Source organism: Glossina fuscipes, unplaced genomic scaffold (genome assembly GCF_014805625.2).
Source record: "Glossina fuscipes isolate IAEA_lab_2018 unplaced genomic scaffold, Yale_Gfus_2 3, whole genome shotgun sequence".
Classification (NCBI taxonomy): Eukaryota; Metazoa; Arthropoda; class Insecta; order Diptera; family Glossinidae; genus Glossina; species Glossina fuscipes.
In genome coordinates, this window is record NW_023998417.1 from 6,558,041 (window position 1) to 6,576,797 (window position 18,757).

The 18,757-nt window shown below is 30.5% G+C and overlaps 2 protein-coding genes across 2 annotated transcripts in view; one reads left to right on the plus strand and one right to left on the minus strand.

Moving 5' to 3' along the window:
• Positions 1-17,261, minus strand: part of LOC119635123 — a 23,304-nt gene extending 6,043 nt beyond the window's left edge. Inside the window, exons 1-8 of the mRNA XM_038029714.1 lie at positions 16,054-17,261; positions 15,895-15,983; positions 15,715-15,814; positions 12,899-13,008; positions 12,569-12,672; positions 8,415-8,510; positions 2,930-3,086; positions 2,330-2,448 (exon numbers count right to left, since the gene is read on the minus strand). Coding sequence (XP_037885642.1) covers positions 2,330-2,448; positions 2,930-3,086; positions 8,415-8,510; positions 12,569-12,672; positions 12,899-13,008; positions 15,715-15,814; positions 15,895-15,983; positions 16,054-16,183 — 905 coding nt within the window. The 5' untranslated portion in view covers positions 16,184-17,261. The remainder of the gene's footprint in view (positions 1-2,329; positions 2,449-2,929; positions 3,087-8,414; positions 8,511-12,568; positions 12,673-12,898; positions 13,009-15,714; positions 15,815-15,894; positions 15,984-16,053) is intronic.
• Positions 1-18,757, plus strand: part of LOC119635122 (guanylate cyclase soluble subunit beta-1) — a 116,420-nt gene that overhangs the window by 87,305 nt on the left and 10,358 nt on the right. The window lies entirely within an intron of this gene.

The window sequence follows — 18,757 nt, forward strand, 5'->3', positions numbered from 1 at the left end:
CTTTGAATTCATACTAAATTTGTTTAACATTTCTATTAGAGATCGTACCAGCAATCTGCACTGTACCTAACTTGGTTTATATAACCTAAGTTTTATTAGAAATGCTTTACAAATTTTTCCTAGAAATTCTTCAAAGGTTTTGTGTCTCTTTAGCACTGGCATCACTTGGGGTATATTAAGTTTGTGCGGAGACCCGCCTTTTAGTATCTTTTATAAATCTAAGCTTGTCAGTCTATCGGTCTTGCTTTCTTATGTTTAACCTAAATGCCACAATTTTTTATATATATTTTTTTGCTTCGTTTGGCCTAAGGACAAATGCTATTGAAAATGGTTGAGATCAGATTACTTGTCATATATCGCTTTATTTTTAAAAGTCATTCTATGAATAACTATAGGGTTTGTTTTTCTTTTTTTGCTTTGCTTTCTTTACAGAGAGATGAGAGAAATTCATTTATTAAAAACTAGATAGGTTTTCACAAAGCACTTATTAAATTGACTTAAAACATACTTTGACAAATGTTGTCACAATCTTTTATAAGATTTTGGAAAAATCTCATTGAAACTTTTTGCAAAAATATTTCATAAAATCTTTAGTAATGAAAGTGATAAGCATTTGTAGTAGAGAGCAGAGTATGCAGTACTTCTTTGCTTAATTACCTAGCAATTTACTTACTTTTATTATCATTGTGAGTAGGTTATGGTACAGTAATAAAATTTCCTTTATTTCAAATTTAAAGCATTTAAAAGCATTCAATTTTGGCTAACTAACTTAAGCAATTTTTGTAGTGATCCGCAAATTATCTTTACACAGAATCTGACCCTTTCCAAATACTTACGAAAAAAAAAAAAAAATACTTCAAAGCATAAAAATCTATAGATGTAAAAATGTAAATGTTTGTTTTTTCAAAAATCCAAAGACTTCGAAAACTTTGAAATTTTGACACAACATTACGTTCGCAATAGAAATTGTAGTACATTCTTCATTTTGATAGACCCGTTTAATGAAAAGCTTCTTAGGTCATTTCAAAAGTAACATAACTATATTTAAAAAAAAAAATTGTGCAATTACTATAAACTAAGGCGGAACGTATCAAAGCTTGATCAAGTACCGCAAATTTGCTTCAGTCTTTTATGAGATGAGATCGATAGTACCTTTCCATTAGCTTAACAAATGTTTGAGCCAATTTTAAGTCATTGACTGACTATTCGATTTATTTCCAAAAGATTTAAAATTTTGCAGTACTTTTCTTGGATTGAGCTTTCCAGCCGTTGTGAAAACATTTACGGACAGATGAAGTTTGCTTTCAAAGTAAATGAACCGAATTCAATCAAGAACTTGTTTGGCAAACATTCAATTTCTATCTCATGGACAATGTGTTCCCGGGTGCGAATCTTAGTACGTTTTGACCATACTTGATCGCAGCTATAAAGAGTGCTCACCGAATGAAAGCACATTCGTTTGTCTTTGGCTCCCACTCCATCTCGTTTTATTTTCTTAATTCTTTCTAACCACCACTGCTTTACATGTATAAGCGGCACTCTCTGAATGATTGGAAAAAAAGGCGGCAAGATCAAGTCGCAACAACTAAAAACTTACATACATATTATCGGATTTCCAAGCATCGTAAATCCTTATCTTTCGCTAAATTGTGGGGAGTTTTTCAGTCTAAACAATAGCATTAATTAAATCGTGTTAACTACTACAACTTGAACTTGAATCAAGTCTGACAAGGGCGCATTTTATTCAATTAGAACGCTAATATTATACTTTACCTATTATCTGTACTCAATATTACTCTGAACGTCCTTGAATGTGGCCTGAAAATAATTCTATTGCTTTGTTTGCCATAACTTAGCCTAAAGCATTTAGTTTGATAATTTAAGGTACAATCAAACCGTTTGAAAATTTGCGAAAATGTTAGAATGTTAGAAGGTAAATGTATGCGTAAATGTGTGTAAATACTTTATAGCTTTTACCAAGCACTTATTATTCTGATATTTATATTCAGTTGATACGCTTGTTTGGATATCTGTACGATTATGTTAGAAGGAAATTAAATTTAAGCAAATTCTGAGCTTGTTTTATATTCTTATCTGTTGCATATCTCTTCGCTCAAAAAGATTTTTGGCATTTTACATACGAATACTTTTTGATCTTATATTTATAATGCAAATAATGTATAATTCAATTAACTCGGATAACAGCTTACACATAACGATGTACGTAAAAGCAAGAAAAAAACCAAAAACAAATCTATAAGCAGCATTTACGTTGACGCGTAAAATATTTGCACGTGAATTATTTACGTAAAATTTCATACACACTTACCGACATAGATGACGCAAGGACATAACACCGTAAACTTGTTCCTTTTTTAAAATTTTATCAATCAATAGCCGACCGTAACGTTCAAAAAACATTTCCCGCCTCGTGCTGTAGATAATGGGCTTAAAAGCAAATTGAAAAAAGAAAAAAAAACAAAAAATTAGAGAAAACGAAACAAGTTATTAAAAAGTTATTAAAGCGAGCTTAAAGTTGGAGTTGGGAGGATTTTTTTTTTTTCAAGTTTCCAGTTCAGGATACGCTTCTGCTCTTAAATTGCAAATTATTGCTGTGAATAGTGTTTTATTTTTTTTTTTAATGATATTTATGGGCAGACCAAACCCCAGACTTAGCTATATATCGCGTGCTCAAAATTGAACAGCAATTGGATGGATGGACAGATTTTCTTATGTTAAAAAAATCTCTTAAGTGTACACAATGAGTGCTAGAATTTTCACAGGTATCACAACTTTGCAAATAAGTATAAAAAGTACATAAATGCGCATACAGCTTTTCAATCAATTTAAAAAATGTCTTTACGAAGCAATCAATCATTCATATTTGTACGGAATGGAAATGAATATCTAATTGCTTGTCTGCGCTTACCTTGTATGGCATTTCTACAAGCGGTATATTACGTAGTAATATTTGCAAACATGACACATTCTGATAAAGATAATTGCGACCATTTTCGGTTAGTTTATCAAGCAAAGCTAAAACAGCAGAGCTACCACCATCCGGAGGATTCGGTTCAGCACCATATCTGCAATGGAGTATAATAAGAAATCATTCATAATGATTCAATCTTTTTAATAATTTATGTCATTTAAGATTTTAAGTTTTAATTTTTGTTTATTATTTAGTATTATTATTTATTTTTATTAATATTAACACAACAATCAATAAGTTCGTAGGGTGACATGCAGACGTAGACTCATTATTAATTAGTTCTTATGATTTTTAAATAGTATGTACGTGCAAGCGAAGTTTATTAATGTTTCGTGATATTTGGTCCGATAGTTTACTAGCAGCGACTGTTTGAATGTGACGCTAAGCGTGAAAAATTCGATTTTTCCATTTCCATAATCCATTATAAAAATAAAAGTAGCGTGATTACAGTATATATGAACTATAGTTTAAAGTTTCTTACTATCTACTTACTAGCTACATTTATATCTCATCCTACGAACTTATTGAATGATATGTTATATTGTTACTATTTACTATTATTGTTTATTATTATTGTCACTATTATTATTATTGTTATTATCTATTATCGCTATTACTCACTGTTATTATTCATATTATTGTTAGTATTATTATTATTATTATTATTATTTAGTATTTTCTGCAATTGTTAAGTGACTTCATGCATGCATATGCTGACTTGAAACAAACAAAAAAAAAAAAAACCGAAACGAAAAAGGATTTTATTTAACATATTGAGCTACATAACAAATAATGTCGTTTTTGTCATCATAAGCTCGTTTAACGGAAGTTATCGTCACTATCACTTCCTGGAATACCATAAATTATTTATTGATTTAAATTCGTTTAAATATTCACCTGTACTATCAAGGTCTTTTGATTATTTCTTAAGAGAAATAACATTTTAATGATTTCATATATATATATATATATATATGGAAAAACTTAATCAAAAATTGTAAAAACAAAAAAAAAATAATAATAATAATAATAATAATAAATTTATTTCCATTTATTATTGTTCAAATGTTATGCAATCCTTTTTAGACAAATTTATTATTTGCATGCATTATCCAAACTTACATGATTACTTACTTATACGCTTTCCGATAAAGGCTTTTACTTCTTATGGAAATATGTATTATTTTGAAAATTTTTCTCTAATAAATTTTTATGAGCAAAATCTTAGAATAATAAAACTTCTTTGCATATACAGACGTCTAACTTTCTATAATATTTACTGGCCTTGGCCAAAGTATGCACATACATATACATGTGCACATATATGTGAACACACAAAATGTAATCATCATCCTGTAGTTAGAGAAAAAGCCAATATTCATACATTTTGATTTTTAGGTCCAAATGTGGGTGAACAACGCAAACAATCCCCACTAGCATCGACCATCATTATCATCATCATCATCATCGTCATCACCAAAAGGAGAGAGAAAATTTTTGTAAACACTTTAATATTTGTGTTGAAAGCCAAAGTCGAAGCTGCCCCTCCTCTCATGCCAATAGAGATTTGCGTCCTTCCTCTTTCTTTCTGTCGCAGCAATTTGGCTTGAAATGCAGTTGTTTTATAGTTTTATGCCATTTTCTATTCAAGGCTTTATTGTTTCTTCTTATTGTGTGTACCCACAAGCGTGCACAAAACTGCATGAATCTCTACATTATTCCAAGAATATTGAAACATTTTGTTTCTCTAATTTTTGGCTATTGACCAAAACGAGCAAAGGACCAAACAAAAAAAAACCAAAATCTATTTTTTGTGGCCTTAGCCTTATAGAACAAACCCGATCTGTTTTTGTGTCTCCATTTTTCACATATCTTCACACAAACTAATCAACAAAATTGCTGCGCTCAAATGAAATCACATCAGTCTGTGGTGTAAATATGCACACATTTAACAATCGATGAGGCGTAGTTATGGGGTTTTTTCAATGCATTAAAGATACGCCAACAATGATATGGGCGTGTGTATGCACTTAAATAAACTATCATAAGTGCCGGTTATTCTGTTCTTATGCTTCAAAAGACAATTGATTTCAAAATTTCCAACAATAGAAAAATCAATTTGTGTAAATATTTTTTTCACACATTCGTAGAACGTGTCCATTACCACGGGCATAACTAAAACGTAATTAAATAATCGATAAAGAAGATTTTGTGCACTAAATGAATTTATTTTCTGTAGTTAAAAAAAAAATTTTAAAAATTTTTCATTTAAGCAAAAATTTTTGTTGTTGAAATTTAAAAAAAAAAAAAGAAGTCTTTTCTACACAATTGTTACACATTCACATCTGAAATCAGGCATTGAAAAGTTTGAAAAATTTAACCCTAAAAGTAGAGACCAAAGGTTTTGCATCTATATACGAAGTTAGGCAATAAAAGTTTTAAAAACTGAAGCCTAAAAGTAGACAGCACTATAGGTTAAAGCCAAGAATATGTTACCAATTTTTTTTTATTCCATACAAACGCTTAAAATAATTTTATATAATCATGTTTAGACTAATTTACCGAAGACGGACATACTAAACTTGTTATTCCCCTTTGTAGTATTCATAAGTTAATGAAACAATGTACTTAGGTCAACTGATTAATAAACTCACATTGGGAAAAGTTAAGGGAAAAAATTGAAATTTGTTAAATATGTTTGTTATTAATGCGCGCAAATGAAATTTAAGAGAAACGTGATAGATCTAAAATCCCATTGATAGAAAAAAGGATTTATAAATCTATAGCTGAAGTGTGATCGGCTTGGTTACTAGCGGCTCTAGCCGACACGGCTATGGTATAGCTTTTAGGAAGTCAAAGGCTAAGTCTAAACTTATGATCAACAATATTGTAAATTATTTTTTACGGAAGCTTATGCACTTTTGCGAAAAAGATGGTTATAGAACTTTGACCTATAAGCATATTTACAGAGTTACTTAAATTTTTTTCACTCACAATGCTAACGAGTCCTTGTGCAAGTACTTTAAATGAAAGCAATAGCTTTAAAAACATCCTACGTGAAGACTAAATAAAATGCATTTGTTTATAACTTGTAGATATAAAAAATTCTCTCAGCTCTAACGGTTTGCACTCGCTCGATTGAAACCAGAGTCAATAGGATTTACGTATCATATAAAATATTAAATTAATATGTTAACTAGTGTCACGTATAAGCTATATATGATTTTAGTGTATTCTTCTTTATTCTTGCAATAAGTTAATTTCGCTATAAAAAAATCTCGCAACATTTGCTTTTACTCAGTATCATGAAAAATCGTAAAATATTATAAAATTTACATTCAATTTTAGGAAGCAGAGCATATTTGTTTGCCTTATGATGAGATGAAAATGCATTAGATCCTTATTATTGTGAACAGACACATACATAATATAGTATAATTGCCATAAAGTGTTCAGTAACGGAAATCTAAGCATTTCAATCACATCATCTATCTTATCTTTTGTTTTCATACCATTTGATATCACACATATATTTCATGTTATTTATCAGCTCTTCTTCTGCTACTATTTGTAACGTGTCTGCCAAAATCGATTTCTGATTTCTTTTACAAAAAAATATACGATTTAGTTTTTAGCCCTTAAAGTGAAAAAGCGTCTTCTGTTTTTCAATAAAATGGAATATTTTATACATAGTAGGCTGGCTACCTTGAAAAAACTAAACACAAAAAAAAAAAAAAAATTCTCTTTTATTGAGAAAACCTATATACAAAACAACTCCATATTTATTACTTACATGCAACAAACTTTGCTTGTTGCGATATATGCATAAATTAATAAATTTGAAGATGCTATGAACCATGAGACATTTTGGAGTCTTTGTTTGTCGCCCTTTGAATATCTACAAAGATTTCTTTAAGAAATTCTAGAAAAGAAAATAAAATACTTGTAGCTGCAAATGACTTTACTTTCTTTTGCATGTTAGGCTATTTTCAAAAAAAAAAAAAAAAAAAAGAAGAAAGAATGCATAGTCACTTTAATGGGCCTTATATATATATGCGTATATATATATATATATTTATACACTTGTTACAGTCCTTGCAAATATGCATAGGGAAAGTATCTCTTTCCAATTTCCTTTTGCCTTTTGCATTAAATACGTGATCTTGTATGCAAACATGAAAATTTTACATTTTTCATAATGCATATTATTAAATTTTAAATTTTATATAAACATGTATGCATGTAAAGTTACAGTTTTCAAAAGAGAAACTCTTTCCTCTAACTGAACTGAGTAAAGCTAAAAAGTAATACTTTAACGTTTCTTAAACCATGCAAATGCATTTTGAGAAGAGAAGATTCACTTCTTGGCACACTCTTCTTCTTCTTTATTACGCTTTAAATTGTTAAAATTTTCAATTGGCAATAAAAGCACGTAATATTTTCTAATAATACTGAAACACTGGAATTTAATGCTTTCTTACTGTTTCAATTGATTGCCTAAAAAAACATTGAGCCTTTGAGTCGAAAAACTGACAGACAGACATTCGAAAATATTCCGTCACATTTTTCATTGCCGCTACAGAACTTTTGGAATTTTTCACTCAATAGAGTTTGAAGTTAGAGGTTAACTGCGCCTACAGACTGCAAATTCAGCCGCTTGAGGGCAATTTAAGGGATTAACGTTTCATAGTCAATGCGCTAGCTATCTGAGCGTTTTTGCGGTGTTATATTAGTAAGCAATAGTTTCGTTATTGCTGGCAAGCACTTGTACCTCCATGATTTCTCTATGCTTCAGTAAAAGACCCGCAAATGAAGTTTAGTTTCTTTGATGCGTCTTTTTTTTTTTTAAATGCTTTAAGACTGTTTGCCTAAAAACGCTCTCTTAGTGATTGTCAAAATTTTAAACTTTGCCTTTTTTGCAATTCAATTGCCCTAACATGAAAGGTCTTGACCATCGAAACGGATCATAGTATCATCTTTACATTTTTAAAGTTTGCAAAGACGACAAGCCCCTCTCTTATTAGTAGCTTATATAAATTTTAAAATTTTGCAAACGTCTGTGGAAAGCTTAAGCGAGAAAAGTTTGAAAACCTTAGCCCATGCCTGCTGCGTGCTGCCTGCTACGATTCGGATCACTGACGACTGCTTACAAATAAATGATGCAATACTTTCTGGATGTTTCGATTACAAGCCTTTTCGATAGAGATTCAAAATTCATATCTCATTGAATTTTTACATGTAACATGCTTTGTTTATTAATTAGTCTTTATGTCTGAAAAGGCTCCGAGTACTAATCAGGTCATCATAAACTGGATTGAATTCATAATTCTTAAATTATTGCAATATTACTGGTTTGTTAAGAGGTTGTGTGTACTTCATATTGCAAATAAAGAAAAAATATATGTATACAATATGCACTTACCTTAAAAGTATTAATAATAAATCGGGAGCACTGGCTTGCAAGGCAACACGTAACGGTGAGGAACGTCCACAAGATTCAATAGGGATATCAATAAATCTGAAAAGAAAATGGAACAAACAAAAGTTAATAATATGATAAACAAACACGCACATGCATGCAATCTGCTAACTGCTAGCCTGCCTGCCTGCCTGCCTGCCAGTTACTACTACTCCCGACTATATAATTATATCTACTTATATCGTTAGTAACGAAAAATTTGTTCCTAAAGCTTTAGTTTAGTTTCATTCATCGGCCCAACAAATTTAATGCTTTTGAATAAACATATTGAAATTTATAGCACTACGTGACGTATAAGTAATCATAGATATTTAAACAAATGCTCACATATGACTTAACGTTTGTTTGTTTATGTGCCCTATGAGTAAAATTTTCACTGTTATTTTTTTTTACTTTTTTTTTTTTTTTTTGTTATTATATTCCATGATAAGCACATAATGGTAGGTAGCATTCATTGTTCATCGGCATCGGCAAATTTATATGTACAAGGAAATTTACATATAAAATGAATTTTTAAATGAAAATTTCAAAAACCTATATATATATATATATATATATATGAAAAGAAGCATATAAAAGAAATTAATGCCCTTTAATACGGATCACGTACACCCATCTCTTTAAACGGGGGGCAAAACAAATTGAACTTCATTTATTTGATGTTTTCTTTTTCTTTACAACTGAGTCATGTATGTAAGTGTGTAATTGGCATGAACGATATGAACGATTTGTGAACGCGTGAATTTAAATCAGAAGAGAGAATTATATTCAACTGAAACTAAATCTTTTCCTCAATCAAGATTATTTGTTAGTAAAACAAAAAGCAAGTGTTTATACATGTTATTCCTCTTTCTATAAAGATTTTCAAGCTTTATAACGCGCAATTATATTCGTCTTAGAAGGAATGAATCTAGTCGTGTCTTCTCTCATCATCTTTTTAAATAGTTGCTATTAATTGCGTTCACTTTAGTTGAACGATCGTTGTACTATCGTGAACTTTGAATGACTAATTAACGCAGGCATTAATATGAAAATGAGTGAAACGTTTAAGTGCATCTTCTCTAAGGAAGTTTATTATTGCTTCTCTGTCTAATCAAAGAATATGCAGCCGTAAATATATAAATAGCACAAGATTTCTAATACGGTTTCTCCTAAAACGCAAAGATTTATTAAGATATTAATTATATATGCAAAAGGTTTACCTTATCTTACTAAGGTTTAAATTATATTTAAAAGAAATTATGATAGGGTTTTTAGTAAAAAGGTTTGAAATAAAAAATAAAAAAGTAGGAAAGTTTTTCAAACATAAAATAACGTAAACAATTTCAATAAATTTTTAAAGAAAAAAGTGAAGAAAAGAAAGGAAAGGAAATGAATTTAGGCAAACAATAGCAATAGCTAACCCTAATCGTAAAATGTTTTTTTTTTTTTTTTTTGTAATGAATAATACCACGATGTGACTCTTAGACACTTATGAGTAATAATTGGAATAATTAAAATTTGTGCTCTCATTACTTACAGTTTAAAATTCACTTACATATCCGAACAAGGATAAAAAATTAAACTCATGCCGTATGCATTGAAATAATGAAGAAATTTAAGTTTAAAATTGAAATGTGCTTCAAAGACACATCATAATGGGTTTAAGGATAAAAATGAACTATTGGTTCTTTACGACTCATTCAATGTTACATGCTATATTCCCGTGTCCCCCCCCCCCCTCTCCCCCCATCTCCACCTTTCGTTCAACCAGGTTACGATTACACCTTTAATGTAGAGTAACCAGCTGCCGTGATATCTTGCCAAAGTTTATCTTTTTTTTTTTTAAACATGTTTTGCCTCAATTTTTACTTTAACCAGATACCGTACATTTTCAGTGTGTGTGATTAAGATTGAAAATTCAAATTTTTAGATTAATATTCTTCAAGCTATCTCTCTTAACGTCTTACATAGAAGATGGGTAAGCGAAGAAGAACTCACATAATAATCTTAAGCTTATCAAGAATATATTTGCATTTTGCAATTTTCTATGATGCTCTACCCTTTGATTTCATAAAATTAATGTACGATCAGCTTTTGGTGAGACGAGTAGGTAAATAAAAAGAATAAGAAAAACAATGCTTCCATCTTGGAGCCAATTTCTTGCATACAATTTTTCTTTATCATTTAAAATCTTCGAATGCGAATCTTTTCGGTTACAGTCCTTACATATGCTCCATCTTAAAACAAATCTTTTTCAATTACTATTTTTGGGTAGTGTCAACGAAATAACAAACTTTGTATACCCGCTTTTTTTTTTCTATTTTTTTATTTATTTATTTTTTTTTTGAAGATTTATCGCATACATAGGGTAGTTAAAGCCTAGTGATGTCATAAACAAAAGCACAAGCGTAAAATTTATGTAATATACGTTGTCAACGTAAATGCGTTTATATGCCAAACGAAAACATACCCTAAAACATTAAAATAACATTAAATAACATTTTATAACATCGCCTCAAACGAACCAAAATTTACGGCTGCCTTTTATTTATACTCTTTTTTTATTTCTTTTTTTTTTTTAATAATGATAACTAACGCAGTGCTTCAGCTAGCGTGTAATGTTTTCCTTTCTTTTTTTTTTGCCAAATATTCATATATTCTTATACATAAATATATGAATATATGTATATATAATGAATGTATTTGCTCTGCAGAGACGAAAGGCTACAGTAACGATTTAATTCATTAAGAACTTTTTAAAGTTTTTCTCCCGTAAGTTATAAAAACTCTTTTCTTTTTCTTTTTTTTAGTATAGTGAAAATTATGACTTTTAGAAATTTGATAAACACAAATGAAAATGTCAAATATATTAGAAAAAAACAAAAGTCAACAACGTTTTAAAAAAATCCAATTGCGACCTTCGAGCTTGAGGGCAAAGAAAAAATTGAATAAGATTTTCTTTGTTTCAAAAATATCCGAATAATTTAATCAGAAAAATGAAGAAAAAGAAAACATTAAGAATTTTCGATATAAAAAACTTGCTAATAGACGAATACAATGATAAGACGTACATTGATAATTTATTTGTTAACAAATAAATGAATGCATTGCATCAAAAATTGACAGCAATATATATATTGACAAAAGACCGCACTTCAGTCGGCAAAGAGACCCAAATTACAAATCAGATTCACTATGACAACGGTATCCGTATTAACACATCGAAAGCATTCCAACGGTTGGACCTTAGTTAACAAGTCAGGCTGATATTGAAAGGGAGATCTATTTTAAGAGTCCGACTCACATTGGCATAGCAGCCTACCTAGATGTTACTGTATCACCGTTACAGTCAGGCACATCCTGACGGTGTACCTGACGCCGACATTTGAATCAATGGAAATAGTTGGACACAGAGAAACTTCATTGAAAGCGGTTCCCACGTACGCGATGGGAGACCGTTGGGGACTCGCTGATGCTTAGACTCACTCAAACGGTTTGACTTACAAAGACAATTGGACTCACGCAGATAATTTGACCAACATTAACGGTACGGTCAACATTGACTGCGGAATTTTCGTTCGGAACCGAAGACTTAGACTTGCAAACAAACTTCTACTTATTCAGATAATAATTAGCAATGGAATTCGCGTTCCCAACCAGAGACGCTTAGACTCATATTAACGGTAGGATTCACAATGGTACTCGCCTCCCAAATAAGAGACCGCTGAACTCACACGGACACACGGATTCACGCAGATAATTGGGCTCAAGTTAATCGAGACTTTCGTTCCCTATCTGAACACGATTACTAGCTCTGAACTAAAATTGATAAATTGACAATGAGATGCCGCTCAATAATCGAATCTACTTTAACAATTGAACCGAATGTTGATTGATTGAAAATATCTCAAAACTCATAACAAAACATTTCTTCATTTCATGATTTTAAAAAATTTTTAAAATGCTTAAATAAAAAAAAAAAAAAGAAAAATAAAAACAATGGCTTGTTTAAAGTTCTCGTATAAGTTTAACCCTTTTATCCCCCAACGCAAGTAAAAACTTTTCCGTAATTGCTGTTTAATAACCGTTTGCATACATAATTAGAGTTTACTTACTTTAACATGCGTTCCTGTTCGTAACGTGCTATCCAAACGGGTAGTGTCATATCAAGACTTGTTGCATGATGTAAAAAATAAACCATGGCTCTGGTGTTCTCATCCTGTTTTCACGTTATACAGTTTTTAAACGACATACGGGAGTCAAGTTATAACCACAAAAGAAAAAATCAAGTAAAAATATATAATAAAAAAAATTGAAAATAAACGAAGAAACCACGCATGTAAAAATAAGCTGAGAAATTTATTTGATAAATTTTTTTCTTTTCTGTTCTCTTTTATTTTTTTTATTTTTTTTGTTTTGTTTTTTGACCTTTTAAATGTATTAACCTGATCACGAAAATCGCTACGCCAACCAGCTATAAAATGTGGAGCATGTGGTCCGAATAAAGCGCCAAGGAATATGCGCTCAAATGTTTTCTCGCATGCATAAATTTCCTCTGTAATAAAAAGTTAAATGATTAAATATATTTAATGCGAGCGCGCGTATGAAATGAAAATTGAATGCACTCCCTAACTGAATCTTAAGTAACTAGCGCATGACTACTAAGGAACAAGTCCTTCTACATATTAAGCTTGTCATCAAGACTGCACCTCGAAGAGCCTAAGAAGACTATTCACACTCTCCTTATTATGGACATTAAATATTTAGTTTTTAGGGACAATAAAAAGTTCAAATTTAATGAACAGACTTCTAGATTTTTGTGATTTGAAAATGCTTGAAAGTATTTTTTACGTCCTCTTCGCAGGATTACAAAATTAAGAAGAAAGGATTAAATATTAAATCTTTCAAAATGTATTTTCGGCAATACTTTTTAACATATTAATATTTGGGTATATATCGTGCAGTGTCTTACAATCTGTGCAATAGCATACCCAAAAAGTAAGACCAATATTTAAGTTAAATTGGGCGAGTCGACTGGTAGCGCTGTGACAGATACCTGTGGCAAATTTCATATCGTAAACTTTTCAGGCTACCGATCCGTCATGAGACGCATTACGGGAAACAGGGAAGAGACCTGGATTCACGTATATGACTCGAAAAAAAACTGATCAATCGAGCGAATAGAACGGGAAGGCGAACCATGATCGAAAGACCGCGCCAAAGTCGTTCCAAATACAAGGCAAAGGCACCTTTTTTTTTGATTGTCATAGTACTGTACACTATGAATTCCTTCCGCCAGGCAAGACAGTTAACAAGGAATTCTACTGGCGTGTTATGCGTGATTTGCTTAAAGCTAATCGCAAAAAAAAAATGAAGCCGGAATTGTGGAAAGGGAACCCATAGTTAAATTGGTTTTACTTTTTGGACAAAGTAGCGAACTGAACTCATGGTTTGCTGCTTGCGAATATTAGTTTCGAATAAAGCTGAACTTATTTTAAATTGCTTTGAACATGTCTGCAGTTTTCCCTCTTTGCGTTTCTATTATGCTATGAAGATCTAATTTTATTCCTAATCGACCTATCATCCACATTAGCTATTAATCCAATTAGACGTCAACTCGTTGTCTCGATATAAATTTTTTTTTTCATTTTTTTTTTTCTTCAAGAGCTTAATTCTTCTTCTTGCTTCCTAACTAACCTCTTTATCGTTAACCGCTATCTTTGCTTCAGTATTTACTTTAGTATCCAAAATTGCTTCTTGCATAAATTATTTTGTTCGTGTTTTTCTTTGAAAAAATTAACAAAACGTTTTGTGCGTTCATCTATTCACTTCAGATAATGGTATTTAAAATTCATGGCAACAGCATTATTTTTATTTCTTATTTACAAACACCGTAAGCAAAACTTACTCTACACATACAAACAAAGTTTTCTTGAAAAACGCAAAATTCTAAGCCGATTGAACTTTTTCTGGCGGTACATCCACTCCTTGAGCCCCTAAGTGTTTCTTAAAAGCTTCATTTTTCCAATCAATATTTATTTTAAACGATAAATCTTATACTACAGCTGTTCATGTAAAAAAACATGTACGTAGTTACGTTTGTATAGAGCAAAATTTCGGCATTTGGCGCATTATAAAGCTCAGCATCTTGAATCGCAAGATTCAAAGTTAAACAAAAATAAATACTCGAATGGAAATTTAAATTGAATTGACTCCAAAGTACGTAAATATGGTTGAAATGGTATACGGAGACTCGTTGTGATGTTGAATTGGTCGACAGATGGATATGACAGTAAGTTAGGTCTCACAGTTTTTGCTCTCGCCCTTAAGGCATAAATAGAGCCTTAAGGCATAAATAAAGTTTGTTTTTGTTAATCTTTTGGAAATTTTTGCAATGATAAAGTAAAGTTTGATTTCTCTTATTTTTCCTTTGTAAATTTAGTCCAAAAAATAACTTTGCAATGGGCCGCATAATGAGCGAAAAATTTCCCAATTGCCTTTTGCTGGCCTTAAAAAAAAATCATTCAAACTGATGGCCTTTTCGATAGGAATCGCTTCGATGCACTGATCGTCCTTTAAACAATGAATTTTTTCAAATTTTTTTTCATTTTATTTTTTTTTTTTTTGTTTTTTTTTTTCTAACTTTTTACTAACAATCAAGTTTTATCTAAGGCTTTGAATCTAAATGCAAATTTTCATTGAAAATATTAACACAATTTTTAATTTTGATTTATTGTTCGTATTATTGAAAAAAATCTCTGCACACAACAATAACATTTATGGTAAAGAGGACAGCGATGCACTTGTTGCATGAGAAGCCTTAAACGAGACGCATACATATACACATATATTGCTATTGGGAATAGCTGCATAATAATATACTACTGTGTAAAATGAGAAACAAAAATTCGTAAAACGTCTCAGCTACAAAACTACAAACACGCATACTACTCGTACTCGGATAACTGTATTCAGTTACTGGCATGTTATCTATATATAGTCCCATATTCAAATTCAAATGAAAACACAAATGTATTTTTTTTTTTTTTTTTTTTTTTTTGGCAATATGAAATTGAATTCTCATGCACAAATATACATTCGGCTTCAGATGTAAATTGAATTAAATATGCATGAAAATATTTTCATTGTAAGTATAATGATTTAATTGAAACTCTAGTGTGGAATAAAAACTAACAGTTAAATGTTAGTTTATAAAATGTTAGTTTATAAACAAAGAAAAATAAAAACTGGAAAAATTTACCTAACAAAACAACGACCACGGCCGAGTCGCGTACACCCCAATCCCAGCAAGTACGTAATGCTATATATAAAATGTTGTGAAATTTGCCCATTAAGCAAACCTAAAAATTTTGAAAAAAAAAAACTGTAAAATAATGGAAAAATTCAAGACAAATTTTTTATTTAAATACAAATTCCTTACATCGCCATTGGCATCTTTTTTATCACGATGATAACGTACGGCCGCCAAAACAGCGATACGTGCCACTTCTTCGGGTAACATGTTTTGCCCTACATGAAAATGATAAAATTTTAATTTTTATTAAATAATAAAAAAAAATGTTTAATTAAATTCATTTACCATCGCTACAACCACCGATAATTGCATTTAAATGATCTAAAACATCACGTCTAGAGGAACGATCCTGTAAACCACTTCGGCTAAGTTTATCCAAAGTATCCTCGTAAAAACATTCAAATATAAATTCCATGATGTTTTTCAATAAAGCACACGCTCTCTCTCTCTCTCTCTCTTTCTCTCTTTAGGCTAACAATTGCAATATCTTCTTATGTTCAACAGAGATTTTACTTGAATTTTCAAACTTTAACAGAAATTTTAATTAAATATTTAAACTTTAACAGAAATTGCACATAGCTGAACTTAGCTTCTAGTGAAGAAACAAATTTAAAATGTCAGAACTGCAAGAAGCCATACAATCAATGCTGCTGCTTGTCACTATATATGAAACGAACTTAATCACATAAAAAAGCAGTTTACAATTTTTTTTTTACGTCATTTTTCATTCAATTGTTGTTGTCACTGAACTTTTATTTTTTTGTTTCGTTTTATTTGTTACCCTTATTTAATTGATATGTTATTTGCGCATTTTAAGGATAAAATGAGTAAAATGTCCTTTTTATAAAACTGTACCCATTTTTTCTGTACACTCTTCTCAGGTAAAATTTCTCTTTGTGTAATAAATAATTTTAAATAACCGGTGTTCTCCTTTTGCAACGAATTCTTGAATAAAACTAAATAATTTTCTCATTTTCTAATAGTAAGGAAGCCAACTTTTAGGTGCTTGCAGAAATTATTCTCTTTTTTCTTACCGAAGAGTACATACACAAGAGCAAACAAAAAGAGAGATGAAAAAATTTTAAAATGTAAAATTCTCTGCCATTGTACAGGGTATTATAGCGAAAGCCCAGAATGAACTGTGAATTATATTTTTTTTAAATTCTGACACTTGAAGGCATGTAGATAGCGAAGAATCCTTTGTACAGCCAGACCAAGTTTGATTTTCTTTCTTTTTTTTATAATAATTGGAAATATCACTTTTCACTTCAAACGTAGATAGTAGAGCGATGTTGTTATTGATTACATTGTTATGAAAATCTTGCATTTGATAAAATGGGTCTGCATGAAAATTAAGCGATTTAAATTCATGATGTTTTACCTGCCGACGCAACTGGCTCCTCGCGAAGACATTAACAACAATTCGAGCAACAATTCATAGATAAAAATCAATTGGCCTGAAAGTATTAGAAAGAAACTTGGTTTCGGTAGCTTGTTTGCAAAAAAGTTGAGCTAAGAGGGTTTAATTCGTGATACAGGAATGAAAAAGATACGGCACTAGAAAAAGTATTACAAACGCAAGTTCCTGTAAATAATTTCTAAATAAAACTTCTCCTAAATAACACTTACCTTAACCTAAAAATCACAATTCAGTTATGCAAGCTCAACCTGCAAAGTAATAAGGGACCGTTTTACATTATAATAGCGTATAGTAAAATGCCTTTTGAATTATAAATCCGTACCGATGAATTGTAATTTCTCTAGGACGGCATAGATGTAATTGCACTTCTTAGGTGATCTTTTTAAAAATCACTTACAGGAACTTATCTTTACAACGATTCTTTAGATCTTATCCGTTTGAATATGACGATTCAATTCTTTTGATTCGATTCATTTTGCCTTCTCCAAATATTCTGCTTATATATTCCCTTCAAAGCAGTTTATCAATACCTAAATTCATTGTGACATTTTTAAGTTAATTTCTACTTCCGGTAAATATTCTTCTGATTGTTGTTAATCTTTTCGACAGTCGCCAGGTACGAAGGGCAGGTAAAGCATCGTGATTATGTCTTTGCTTTTCCCTCTCCTTGGAATTCACTGGTTTTCACGAAAGACCAAATAATTGAATGTGGGATTTTCGTAACAGTAAATATTAGCTATGTAAAATGTGTCATCAGTTTTGAAAATTTTTATTGTTTGCTTCAATAACTTGCTTTACAAATACAAAAACATCCATTATGTTAATTTTTGTGATATCATAAAATGTAACTATCACAAATCGATCCAAGCACCCTGTAGCATGTACATGCAATATACAAAGTACATATATATTTCGGTTTAATTCTGGCAACGTTGTCAAGTAGTAAAATTTTATTAGGCTGGTACATGGATAAATTCCATAAAATTTTCCCAATACATGAAGTATCGTTGTTATTTTATAATTTTTGTTAAAAGAAAACACTATAATATTTACTTATAAATTAAGTGTCCATAATCGTAGATTTATAGATAGTGGAACATACAGCTTTTAAAAAAAAAATTTCATGTTCATAGAAACAAAATAATTGAACCCGTCCAATGTATAGGTAGACAAGATATAAGAAAATTAATTCTCTACATTAAAAGGCTACTCTCAGATATGACCAAATTCAGACGCTTACTCTCAGTTATAACCAAACTTAGACGCTTACTCTCAGATGGGAGCAAATTATTTTTGAATTAATTTCATATATGACCAAATTCGTAGTCGTTTTTTCAATGGAACAGCTGTTAACAAATACAGAGTAACATGGAGAGAATGGTTTTTTTATCGTCTATTTGCATGTAAACATTTATCAGTTTTATTTTGATTAAACTTTTTCACTTCTGTTATGGAAAGCACTTAAGATATTTATCTTCACGTTAAAGCCATAAAGCATAATATTTAATATCGTTTATGCTTATAAATTTTAATAAGATATAATTTTAATTTTTAAAAAGAAATTAACAA